At 34.0% G+C, this 13,293-nt stretch overlaps 3 protein-coding genes across 5 annotated transcripts in view; 2 read left to right on the top strand and 1 right to left on the bottom strand.

Annotated features, from left to right (window-relative positions):
• LOC131653704 (uncharacterized) overlaps positions 1–13,293 on the bottom strand; it is a 29,386-nt gene that overhangs the window by 11,131 nt on the left and 4,962 nt on the right. The window lies entirely within an intron of this gene.
• On the top strand, positions 3,735–6,149 carry LOC131653707 (uncharacterized). Its single transcript, XM_058923971.1, has 3 exons — positions 3,735–4,715; positions 4,807–5,340; positions 5,438–6,149. Exons 1-3 carry the CDS (start codon positions 3,960–3,962, stop codon positions 5,543–5,545), a joined length of 1,398 nt encoding a protein of 465 aa, XP_058779954.1. The 5' UTR covers positions 3,735–3,959; the 3' UTR covers positions 5,546–6,149.
• On the top strand, positions 6,757–12,454 carry LOC131651172 (uncharacterized). Its single transcript, XM_058920838.1, has 5 exons — positions 6,757–6,827; positions 11,053–11,542; positions 11,625–11,935; positions 11,982–12,087; positions 12,167–12,454. Exons 1-5 carry the CDS (start codon positions 6,757–6,759, stop codon positions 12,272–12,274), a joined length of 1,086 nt encoding a protein of 361 aa, XP_058776821.1. The 3' UTR covers positions 12,275–12,454.

Below are 13,293 nucleotides of genomic sequence, written 5' to 3'. Positions count from 1 at the left end.
ACAATAACAAAAACAACAACAAGAACAACAATAATAACAACAAGAAAAATAAGAACAACAACAACAATAACAAAAAAAGAACAATAAGAACAACAACTAACATTTCTAACTTGAATCCATACTTTCCATTTCTCATTCAAGTGGGAGAAGAGATAATGGAGTTCTCAAATTTGTTAATGAAAGAAATTATGTTTTCAAATTTTGTTTATGGAAGAAATGATATTTTCGAGCTTGGTTTACTGGAGAAATAGAGCGTCGTAAATGAAATATGACTTTTGCAGGTAGAAGATGAAATTTGTCTAATTGGAAGTTCGTCAAAAGTTTAGGTCTCACGCATATTGTCACACCCCAAATTTGACCCACTAAGACTTGTCCATTCTTATTGGCACCGTCATTTAAAATACGTATGTATTAAAATATATATGTATATAAGTGTGATCAAAATTATAAAATAGGCTTAGCATCCATAAGATGTGAGGTCATTAGATTTTATTGATAAAATGAGGGTATGCATTAAGTTAAAGTGTCTATTTAATTGGACTTATTATTCATAAAATATGAGGCCCAATTTCAAAATTCAAAATTATTTTTAAACTTGGATTTTATAAACTTCCTTGGTTTATTTACAATATTTTGGATTTTTGTAATTATTTGTTTAAAAATATAATGATTTACTTGTAAATTATTTATATATTTTTTAAAAATGACAAATATGTGCTCGCTTTTCATATCCTTTCAATTGTTTTTTTTTTCTTCCAAATAAATAACATATCACAATTGGTAAGGAATAAGGCTTGCAAGTAAGAAGTCACGGGTTTGAATCCCATAAGTGGCATTTTCACATTTTTTTCTCCTATTTTTACTAATGACAAATTTTGGGCTTTTGGATATGGTTATTTCTTTTTATGGATTTTTAACCTAATTTCCACCTCTATAAAAAGGGGTCTTGGCAACCCTTAAAAGGACATTTTTTCACTTTCACACACAAAATTCACATACACGCATTTTTTATCCACGCTTTTATCTACATTTTTTTCATTTACGCTTCTCTTCTCCCTCTGAGGGTTTGTCTTAGGGTTGTCTTGAACAACCCTAACCTGCCGTTGTCGATTAACTGACAACGGCTGACAAACCCTTTCCCTTTTTCAAACTTAAATCCCTCAACTCAAACTCAAACTTTTGGTCGATGACTTCATATGAGACCTCTCTTTTTTAAAACCTTCTTTTAAAAACTTTTGGCCAGTGATTGTTATGAGGCCCTTTTCGCTTTCAAAAACCTTTTTGGCCAATGACGATATCTGAGGCCTCTTTTGATTTAAAATCATTGTTTTGGCCAATGATTTAACATAAGGCCCCTTTTGTTTTAAAATCATTGTTTTGGCCATTGATTTAACATAAGGCCCCTTTAAAAAATTGCTTTTTTTGGCCAATGATGATACACGAGACCATCATTTTCCCTCATATTTTATTGTTGCTACATTTCGATTTAAATTCCTTTTTGGCCTTTGGTCATTGTTGTCTCAATCTGACAATGACCCTATCTTATTTTTGCTATACATGTCTTTTGGCCATTGTTGTGTCGATCTGACAATGGCCCTATCTTATTTTATTTTTGCTATACACGGTTTTTGGCCTAACACCTAATTAACCTACTTACCCAAAATCTCAATTTTTCTTTAATTTTAAAGTTTTACCCTTTTTTTCCTTTAAATAAAAGGTGACGGCTCTGTTTTATAAAAATTTTTAAGCCGGTTGCCACACGGATCACTAATGATAGTGTATTGAGCGTTGATACTAGGGATGTCAATGGGGCGGGGTGGGGCGGGGGATACATTCCCATCACAATCCCCGCCCTCAAATATATTCCCCTACCCCGCTTCTGATCCCGCTACGGGGGGATTTCGTCCCCCATCCCCGTCCCTGCGGATCCCCAAGGTTCATGCAGAGATCCATAAACATGACTTTTTTATTTATTATTTTAAACTAAATTAATAGTAAAAGCATCAAAATATAACCACAAAAAATTTAGAAATTACTCCTTTATGATAAATATATTGTTTTAATAATATTTAATCTATAATATTGAGTGTCATGACCACCAAAATTTTAAACTAAAAAAATTGAAATAATCATTTAGTTTTCACTATTTTACTAACAATACATATATGTTTTTAATTTGTGTATAAAATAAATTATATGAAATGACAAATAAACTTATATAATAATTTAAAATTATATATAAATTAATGATATTATGCTATTATAGGCGGGGAGGGGACTCCACGGGGCGGGGGATATTTACGCCACCCTCGTTCCCGAAGTGCCTTCGGGGAGACTTTGTTCCCCATCCCCATGGGGGGAAATTCCCCGTGCTTGGGGCCCCAAACGGAGAATCTCCACGGGGATCCCCGCTAACGGAAGCAAGTTGACATCCCTAGTTGATACTCACTAAATGGATGACAAAGGTTTGTTTAAGGACGGTGAATAAACTCAATAAACACACTTATATTTCCCTATGACCCTGAGTGACTTTTCGCCACAGTTGGAAGTTCCAACCGTTGGAAAAAGTTACTTAAAAATAAATAAAAAAACAAAATTGTAGGTGCTAGGATTCGAACCTATGACCCTGAGTGACTTTTTACCATGGTTGGAATTTTGAACCGTAGAAGTAAAGTGGATAATGTGTTACATACAACAACGGTTGTATTAAACAATCGTTGTTGTACGTCTTTTAATAAAATATAAAAAATGCAGCAGTAGAACAACAAACATATATGAAGATTCGAACACATCATCATGCTCCACCTTTTACCACAGATGAATGAGTTTATAATTTTGTCCATGTAAAAAAATTACAAGTTTAGTAATAAAATATTTTTGTTGAGATATTGTCGTTGTAAGTATGAAGTGTCGAACTAGAATCAATTGGTGAATTGTATTATTATTGATTTTGATTTTTTTTATGGGTGTGCTTCCATGTACGTAGATATTTCTTTTCTTTTCTACTTTCTCAACAACTGATATAAAAATTTGTTTCCGATCAAGGGAGGAAGAAAGAAAAATAAAGATTCTAGTTCCGATCAAGGGGAGGAAGAAAGAAAAACAAATGTCTAAATTAATGGAGGATTTGCAGAGCTTAAGAGAGTCGAAACAAAAGTTAAAGGGTGCTAAGTGATTAGTTGTGAGAATGATCTCTTACTTTTAAATAACAAATGACGAAATGTGAGACTTTGGATGAATAAGATATATTATGTCAAAGCGTGTATTCATCAAAGTTTCATATCGGATAGTGAGAAAAGATGTACAATATTATTATAATTATAATGATTTAGTTTGAGTTTTTTTCATCATATCATCTCTAACCTCCTAGGTGTGATAAAATTTGACTTCATAAGATGATTTATGATTTTTTTTTTCAAAAACTATAATTGAAAAAATTTGTCAATTATCCGTACAAAAATTATAATCGAGAGAGGTTATAATTTTTTCAGTGCAAAAATTATAGTTAAATGAGTATGCAATTTTTCAGTCCCACATAAGATTTTGCAATTTTTTCTTCGTAGAAATTGTAATTGATTAAGGTTTTGTATTTTGTCCATGAAAAATAATTTACAAAATAAGTAATAAAATATTTTTGTTCGACATACTATATTTGTAAGTGTATTATTGATTTCTTTATTTTATTTATTTTGTGGACGTGATTCCACTAGATATTTGTTTTTTTCTCTGCTTTTCCAACAGGATGAAATTTTGGTTGAAAAAGAGGTGTATCCTTGTGCTATACCATACGATGTAGGTCCACCTAGAAGTCGGCATGGCAAATTGGTGAAAAGAATTTATGGGCAGTGAACAGCAGCAAGAATTTAAAGACACCTATGCTAGCATCTACCGATGTAGATGGTTGACACTATATATATATATATACTTGATTATTTATTTATAATTCAGTCTTGTTAACCATGAAATCGTTACTCCAAATCCAACCTTTAACCATATTAATTTCATTCTGTGCAATTTCACTCTTTATATTGATTTCCATACTATTCTTTACCCCATCAAAGATACCAGAACTGGACATTGGTAGTTCTTTACAACAAACTACTGATTCTGATCCAACTGATGTTAACCATCTTGTCTTCGGAATCGCTTCAACCGGAAATTCATGGGCTAACAGGAAAAAATATGTCAAACTATGGTGGAGGAAAAAAATGAAAGGTTGTGTTTTTGTGGATAATCTTCCACCGGAAGGAAATCATACTGATGATTCTGTTCCTCCTCTTTGTGTCTCTGAGGACACTTCGAAGTTTCATTACACTTTTAAAGGTGGTTTAAGATCAGCAATTCGCGTGGCGCGTGTTGTGAAAGAGATTGTTGGGTTGAATAATAATTCTAATGTTAGGTGGTATGTGTTTGGTGATGATGACACAATTTTCTTTCCTGAGAATCTTGCTAAGACTCTTTCTAAATATGATCATAGGCTTTGGTACTACGTTGGTGCTTACTCCGAGAATTACGAAGGGTCTTATGTTTTTGGTTTTGGAATGGCTTTTGGTGGAGGTGGTTTTGCTATAAGTGCTTCTTTAGCAAATGTTTTATCTAAAGTTTTTGATTCTTGTATTGAGAGATATTCTCATCTTTATGGAAGTGATGCTAGGGTGTTCTCTTGCATAGCTGAACTTGGTGTTGGATTAACATATGAACCTGGTTTTCATCAGGTAGTAATCACTTTTTTATTTACTGAATATTTGTTTACTATTTCATTCCTGTAGTAATAATAATCACTTCTTATGAAATTGGATTATATAGGTTGATTTAAGCGGAAATATCTTTGGATTACTGGCTGCGCATCCATTAAGTCTCTTGTTATCGTTACATCATCCCGAACTCGTTGAACCAATCTTTCCTCAAATGACAGTTTCAAATTCACTGCAACATTTATTTGAAGCTGCAAATGTTGATTCACAGAGGATCCTACAACAAACAGTTTGTTACGATAAACAATTTTCGCGGACAATTTCAGTATCATGGGGCTACGCTGTTCAAGTATTCCAAAACAATGAACTTTTACCGAATATTCTGAGAGTTCGAGAAACATTCAAACCATGGAGGGAAAACTGGCCTTTTGCCGGAGTATATACATTTAGTACAACCAAAGTTCATCCGGATCCTTGCGAAAGACCTATGATTTTCTATCTAGACAATATATCTTCGGGTAAATATGGTGGTATTGTTAGCAACTATACGAAATCTTTTCGAGATTGTTCCAACAATAATACATCATTGAAGAATCTGGAGGTGATTAAAGTAGTCACAAAAAAGTTAGACCTTGACGCCAAACAGGTAATATGTTTATGGAACTTAATTCTATGTAGTAACATAATGTTTTTAATTTGGTAATTAATAATGCTGATTTATAAAATCATACATTTGAATTCAGTTGCAGAGTCCAAGAAGACAGTGTTGTGATGTGCACTCAAACTCTAGTCAACTCTTGGAAATTGCAATTCGAGAGTGCAGATATGAAGAATTGATTTATCTGCATTGATAGCACAAATCTATGTATTAAATTTGTTTCATTATAAACCGTTGCTAGAAGACATTCCAACTTTTACATATGGTAGAAGTACTTATCTGAGTTAAAATAATGACTTTTTGTTTCCTCTTCTGTTCAACCCAACCTTGATGACTTTCTAAGTATACACTACACCTCAGGTTCAAATAGAATTTTCTTCTTAACCATGGTGTAACAGATATTCTATATTTTGTTGTAGGTGTGTACATATGCGCATACGAAACTCACTATTGTCTAGAACTGTCAAAATGGACTAACCCATATGGGCCGGCCCGCTATATCCGAAAAATCTTAGGGTTTGGACCTTAAAATTAAAGCTCATATTTTTCAGAGCATTTTTAATCCTGAAAAGCCTGCTACCCATTAGGGCTAGTCCATATGAGCCGTGAGTAGCCCATTAGACCCCATAATCATAAATTTTTAAAAAAATATTAATATTTATATTATCTTACTCCAAAATAGCATATTAATTTTCTTCACTTCACTAAATTTTATCTCTATTCTATTTAATTTTTCTCTTTTAAATATTATACATTAATATAATCAATATTTTTTCATCGTATTCCATTAGTTTTTCTCTTAAAATAAATATTCAAGTATTATTTTATACAATTTAGACATATATTATATTTAGAAACACATTATAGTACTTATAAGAGATAATATAGTACTTAAAAATGATTATGTTTAAAATAACATGATTTTTAATTTTATTTATAATACATATTATGGAGTTTTTATTTTAATTTTTTAAATAAAATGGTCCATCTAAGACCGGATAGTCCAAAACCTATCTAGGACCGAGCTCAGGTAGTAAATTTCGAGTTCATATTACATAGAGTCTTTTTGGCTCAGCCTTAAAAAGTCCAAGGCCCGCTAGGACCGGCACATTTAGGTCCGGGTAGTCTATTTTGATAGCTATATCTCAAACGATGTAGAGGCCTTAATATAATTTTAAAATATAATACTTAATTAAAATGCATTTTTTTAAAAGAAAAAGTCCTCATTTAATTGTAGATGATATTTAAAGAAATAAAATAATAAAAGTTTTAAAAATATTACTGATGAAATTTGATTCACGCAAATATGACTTTTGATTTACTACCCAAGAAACTTCTCTGTATAAAGTTATTTTTTTCCAAATCTCACAACAAATAAACCAATTATGAATGTGTTAATTCACAATGACAGAGAATCCAAACAGATTTGGTCACGGTCCTTCACTTCACATATTTGAACTTAAAAATGATAATGTGTATGACTTTTGCTTAAATTTTTTGCCTTACAATTTCCATCAAATTTCAATATAATTATTTTTCATATTTTAAAATAGACATATTACCAATTTTAAGTAAAAAAAAAATGCAGGAGAGATTGAAACTTTTTAAATTTTTAAATTTTTTTAATCAAGAAATAACTTTCGTGATGGATAAAAAAACAGTTACAAGCTTGTGATCCCTAGGATCCAACTATTTAAACTACAAATAAACCAAATTGGAGAAACCTAAGGCATAAGAATTCTACTAAGTGGGGACTCGAAGTTTAGGTTTGACCCAACACCGGTACACTGCGGCATCAATTATTTTCGAGACGATAACATCATGACAGTTTTTTCCCAAAACAAATTTGGTTTCTAAACCTCCAACATTCATATACCGTCTCTATGAACGCGCATTGGAGAATCTTAACTGTTGTTAAAAGAATGTCTTGATAAACAAATTATGAACTGTTTCTTTGTGATCAAGAAACACACAAGGATAGAAAAGATGGTAAGACACGAAGAACAACAAAGATTGGTTATAACGGCTATTCTTTCTTTTCTCTTTAAACCAAGATTACAAGTTACAAGAATAACAAATAACCCTCTCACCCTAAATTAGGATTTGCAGTGTGCAATGATGAGAGACTAGTACCTATTTATAATAAAACCTAGCATGCTAACTAATGGGCTTTTTCCACAAGACCCATTACACAAGCTAACTTAACAAATTAGGGTTTAAACACTAAAACTTAATTTAACATGCTAACAACCCTAGCATCTTCGACACCTGCATGCTAGACCCATCTTCGACTACAACATGCACATTTTGACACCAGCATGTGAATAACCTTCGACTTCATGCTTAACCCTGTCGAACTGTCGAACCAAGAAGCTACTCTTCGACCATACTAGAGTTCGATCCAATATCTCACAAATCTCCACCTTGGACCTAACTCTACAACATCAAGGGAAAAAACTAGCTTTATTCATGCAGCTTTATCAACTGCATATAGTGGAAAAACTTGCAACTCGGCAATGTCTTGGTGATCGTATCAGCAGCATTATGATCTGTCGAAACCTTCAGCACTTGGACTTCTTCACGTTCGATTACTTCTCTAACGAAATGCAACCTCACATCGATGTGCTTAGTTAGCTCATGATATGCTGAGTTCTTCGACATGTGTATTGCACTTTGACTATCACATTTAAAAGTGACACCTCGACCTTGAAGTTTCACCTTATTCGCAAAACCTTCAAGCCACAATGCTTCTTTCACAGCTTCAGTTAGGGAAATATACTCTGCTTTAGTGGTTGATAGAGCAACAACCTTCTGAAGTGTTCCTTTCCAACTAATTATTGTGCCAAACATAATGAAAACATATCCAGAGATTTACTAGAATTCATACAACCTGCATAATCAGAGTCGACATATCCTTTGATTACTACTTTACTATCTTCACCCAAGGATCCACCATAAATTATAATTCTGTTTAGAGATCCATTTATGTACCTTAGAATCCACTTCAATGCTTGCCAGTGAGCCTTTCCAGGATTCTCCATGTACCTTCTTACAAGACTTACTGCATATGCTATGTCGGGTCTAGTACAGACCATAGCATACATCAAAGGAGCTACTATATTAGCATATGGGATGCTATTCATATAAGTTCTTTCGACATCAGTACTGGGACATTGATCTACACTCAGCTTGAATTGAGGGTTTGGAGGAGTTACAACAGGCTTTGAATTAGACATACCAAACTTGTCGAGAATCTTCCGTAGGTATGCCACTTGAGATAAGCATAATTTCGACCGCTTTCCTGAAGGATAGAAAAACACTTAGAAAGGGGGATTGAATAAGTGTATCTCAAAAATTTAGAAGATAAAAACAATCAACACAATGATTTTTATCCTGGTTCGTTGTTAACCAAACTACTCCAGTCCACCCCCTTATAGTGATTTACCTCAACTGAGGATTTAATCCACTAATCCAACTGATTACAATGGTTATCCACTTTGAAACACTCTAAGTCTTCTAGAGTATCCTGATCACAACTTGATCACTCTAGGAATCCTTTTACAATCAATGTAAAAATAAAGTTTACAAGAGTTTAAATATGCTTCTAATAAAGCTGTAATCACAACTGTGATATTTCTCTTAAGATCTAAACTTAACACTCACTAAATATTACAAGAGTTTGTGAGGTTGAAGATGAAGTTCGTAAGCTTTTGAATTTGACATCGTTTCAGTATATTTGCACAAGTCTTCTACTTTGCTTCTGATCATAACTTCTATTTATAGGCGCTGAGAGGAAATGACCGTTGGGAGCATTTAATGCTTTGCGTGAATAGTACAACGCTGCATTTAATGTTTCACACTTTTGTCAACTACCTCGAGCCTTGCTTTTGCTGCTTTTACTGACTTTGTCTTTTGTAGCTTCTAACGTTCCTTTTGTCAGTCAAAGATTAGACGTTTCAGCCTTTCATCTTGTACTTTCTTCTGGACTCAGATTTTGTAGATAACAACGTTTGAATATCAGAGTCAATCAGCTTGGTGCAGAGCATCTTCTGACTTTGAAGAGCTTAAGCGTGATACCATCAGAACTTCAGAGCTTGTTCTTTTGACTTTCATTCTTCTGATGCTTTCCAGTTCATGTTCTGATTCTGCATAACCATCTTCTGATGTCTTGCTAGAGCATGTTTTGATGAAGCCATCCAGAACCTTCTGAGTCAGTTGCTTCTGAGTACTGATTTGTGCATACTCTTTATATATTTCCTAAAATGGAAAATGCAAAGGATTAGAGCACCACATTGTCTTATACAAAATTCATACATAATGTTATCATCAAAACACAGAATATTGATCAGAACAAATCTTGTTCTAACATTTCCATCTCTTCGAATGTCAATTCCAAGAATCATGGATGCAGCCCCCAGATCCTTCATATCGAACTCCTTATAGAGTTCAACCTTCACCCTTTTTACATCTTTGATATTGTTGCTTGCTATGAGAATATCATTCACATAAAGCAACAAAATAACAAATGAATTACCAGGTCAAAATCAAAAGTAAACACAGTGGTCAAACTGGCTTCTAACGAAACTTATGCGTGCCATGAACTTGTCGAATCTTCTATTCCACTGTTGAGGAGATTGTTTGAGTCTATATAAGGATCTATTCAGCTTGACACATAATCTTCCTTCTGCCTTTCGACATACCCTTCAGGTTTCCTCATTAAGATTGTTTCATCTAGATCACCATACAAGAATGCAGTCTTCACATCCCTCTGTTCCAGTTCAAGGTCCAACTGTGTCACCGTGACAAGCAACATTTGAATGGAACTATGCTTCACAACAAGATAAAACACATCAATTAAGTCGACACATTCTTTCTGAGTGAAACCCCTTGTGACCAACCTTGCCTTGTATCTTTTCAATGTCACTCCTTCGATTCCTTCCTTAACTTTAAAAATCCATTTACAGCTAACTAACCTTGCTCCAGCAGGTTTTTTGATCAGTTCACAGGTGTAATTATCACAAAGAGATTTCATCTCATCATTCATGACATTCAGCTATTCAGTCTTATTTCGACTCCTCATAATTTCCTTATAGTTTCTAGATTCTTCGTCTAGAACCTCACTTGCAGAGATTAAGGCATAAGCTATAAGATCTGCATACCCAAGTCTCTTAGGTGGCTTGATGACTCTTCTTGACCTATCTCTTGCCAATAGGTAGTCATCGACAATTTCTTCAACTTCCTCAGCATATTCTGCTTCTTCATCGACTTCATCTGGAATATGCAATTCAGCATCAACTTGCTCCACCTCAACAGGAATCTCTACCTGTTCCAGCTCTTCGTCAGATGTTTCTGCATTTCGACCAACATCATCAGGTTTCTTAAAAGTCATTTCAGCTTCATTGAAAACTACACCTTGACTGGTGATACTCCTCCAGTGACCTGGCTCTAGGCACCATAGCCTATAAGCTTTGACTCCTTTAAGATATCCCATGAACATGTATTTCAGAGCTCTAGGTTCGACCTTGTCTTGCCTAATGTGTGCATAGGCTACGCAACCAAATACTCAGTTTGTCGAGATCTGGTGGATGTCCCGACCAAACTTCTTCAAGTGTCTTCATATCTAACGTTGCTGAAGGACATCTGTTTATCATATATGTTGCTGCGAAACCTCCTCAGCCCAAAACACCTTCTTTAACCCAGCACTAGTCAACAAGCATTTAAAAGAAATGACACTGATGATTCCGTTCCTCCTCTTTGTGTCTCTGAAGACACTTCAAAGTTTCATTACACTTTTAAAGGTGGTTTAAGATCAGCAATTCGCGTGGCGCGTGTTGTGAAAGAGATAGTTGGATTGGATAATAATTCTAATGTTAGGTGGTATGTGTTTGGTGATGATGACACAATTTTCTTTCCGGAGAATCTTGCTAAGACTCTTTCTAAATATCATCATAAGCTTTGGTACTATGTTGGTGCTTATTCTGAGAATTATGAAGGGTCTTATGTTGTTGGTTTTAGAATGGCTTTTGGTGGAGGTGGTTTTGCTATAAGTGCTTCTTTGGCAAATGTTTTGTATAAAGTTTTTGATTCTTGTATTGAGAGATATTCTCATCTTTATGGAAGTGATGCTAGGGTGTTCTCCTGCATAGCTGAACTTGGTGTTGGATTAACTTATGAACCTGGTTTTCATCAGGTAATAATCACTTTTTTATTTATTGAATATTTGTTTAGTGATTCATTCTTGTAATAATAAGCACTTTGATATTGGATTATAGGTTGATTTAAGCGGAAATATCTTCGGTTTATTGGCTGCACATCCATTAAGTCTCTTGTTATCCTTACATCATCCCGAACTCGTTGAACCAATCTTTTCTCAAATGACAGTTTCAAATTCACTGCAACATTTATTTGAAGCTGCAAATGTTGATTCACAGAGGATCGTACAACAAACAGTTTGTTACGATAAACAATTTTTGCGGACGATTTCAGTATCATGGGACTACGCTGTTCAAATATTCCAAAACAATCAACTTTTACCGGATGTTCTTAGAGTTCGAGAAACATTTAAACCATGCGAAAGACCTTGACACCAATCAGGTAACTCTATCTAGGCAATGTTTTTTTGGGTAAAGCAATTATACGAAATCTTTTCTAGATTGTTCCAACAATAACACATCATTGAAGAATCTGGAGGTGGTAAAAGTTATCACAAAAAAGTTAGACCTTGACACCAAACAGGTAACTCTATGTAGTAACATAATGTTTTTAATTTGGTAATTAATAATGCTGATTTATAGAATCATACTTTTGAATTCAGTTGCAGAGTCCAAGAAGACAGTGTTGTGATGTGCACTCAAACTCTAGTCAACTCTTGGAAATTGCAATTCGAGAGTGCAAATATGAAGAATTGATTTATATGCATTGATAGCACAAATCTATGTATATTAAATTTGTTTCAATGTGAATAAGCAAATTATGATAAACCGTTGCTAGAAGTCATTCATATGGTAGAAGTTGGTAGAAGTACTTATCGGAGTTATAATAATGACTTTTTGTTTCCTCTTCTGTTCAACCCAACCTTGATGACTTTCTAAGTATACACTACACCTCAAAGGTTCAACAGATCAGCTATAGATGTATTAGCAACAGTATGAAGTATTTTCAACAACTTAATATCATAAATTTTTTATTTTAAGGGTTAAATATATTTTTAGTCCTTATAAAATTTTTTAAAATGGTTTTAGTTCCTATAAAAAATATATTGATTTTTAGTCCCTATAAAGTTACTTTGCACTCAATTTTAGTCTCGGTAGAGGAACTAAAAGTGAGTGCAAAAGTAATTTTACCAGGACTAAAACTTAATATATTTTTTATAGAGACTAAAAATTAAAATTAAGATATTTATAAGGACCAAAAATATAATTAATCTTTATTTTAATTCATCAGTTAAATAATTTGTGGGGACTTGCTTGAAACCCAATTTTGAATTTCGCTGAAACGCATTGTGTTTGGGATAATCACAATGCATTTCAACATATTAAAAAGTTGCAACAATTTTTTATAACTTTCACAAATATCATTATCTAAAATCAAGAGGATCATTCACATTAGAAATTATGTGAGTTCATTCATGTAGATAAAGGTTAAAATCAATATATTTACATACGTGTTGGTTAGGGGTGACAAAACAGGCCGTGGCCTGTCGGGCCGGCCTGCGCACCCGCCAAAAAATGGCGGATTGGATTGAGATTTTAGGTCCGCCGCTCGACAAAATTCTCCCCGCCAAAACCTGCCGCCCGCCATAGCCTGCTCCGCCAATGTCCGCCGCCCGCCATAGCCTGCTCCGCCAATGTCCGCCGCCCGCCAAAGTCTGCCCCTCCTTCAAAATTCTCTCTTTTTTAAGTTAATTCTAGTAATTTCAATTCTTGATGGTTTATTTTATAT

This window comes from Vicia villosa, linkage group LG2 (assembly GCF_029867415.1).
Source record: "Vicia villosa cultivar HV-30 ecotype Madison, WI linkage group LG2, Vvil1.0, whole genome shotgun sequence".
Lineage (NCBI taxonomy): Eukaryota > Viridiplantae > Streptophyta > Magnoliopsida > Fabales > Fabaceae > Vicia > Vicia villosa.
This window is presented reverse-complemented; position numbering and strand designations above follow the sequence as displayed.

Coding starts and splice junctions, on each gene's coding strand:
- LOC131653707 (XM_058923971.1), top strand. CDS start 3,960: ATGAAATCGTTACTCCAAATCCAACCTTTAACCATATTAATTTCATTC. Junction 4,716..4,806: donor ATGAACCTGGTTTTCATCAG/GTAGTAATCACT, acceptor TGGATTATATAG/GTTGATTTAAGCGGAAATAT. Junction 5,341..5,437: donor TAGACCTTGACGCCAAACAG/GTAATATGTTTA, acceptor ATTTGAATTCAG/TTGCAGAGTCCAAGAAGACA.
- LOC131651172 (XM_058920838.1), top strand. CDS start 6,757: ATGACAGAGAATCCAAACAGATTTGGTCACGGTCCTTCACTTCACATA. Junction 11,936..11,981: donor AAACCATGCGAAAGACCTTG/ACACCAATCAGG, acceptor TTTTGGGTAAAG/CAATTATACGAAATCTTTTC. Junction 12,088..12,166: donor TAGACCTTGACACCAAACAG/GTAACTCTATGT, acceptor TTTTGAATTCAG/TTGCAGAGTCCAAGAAGACA.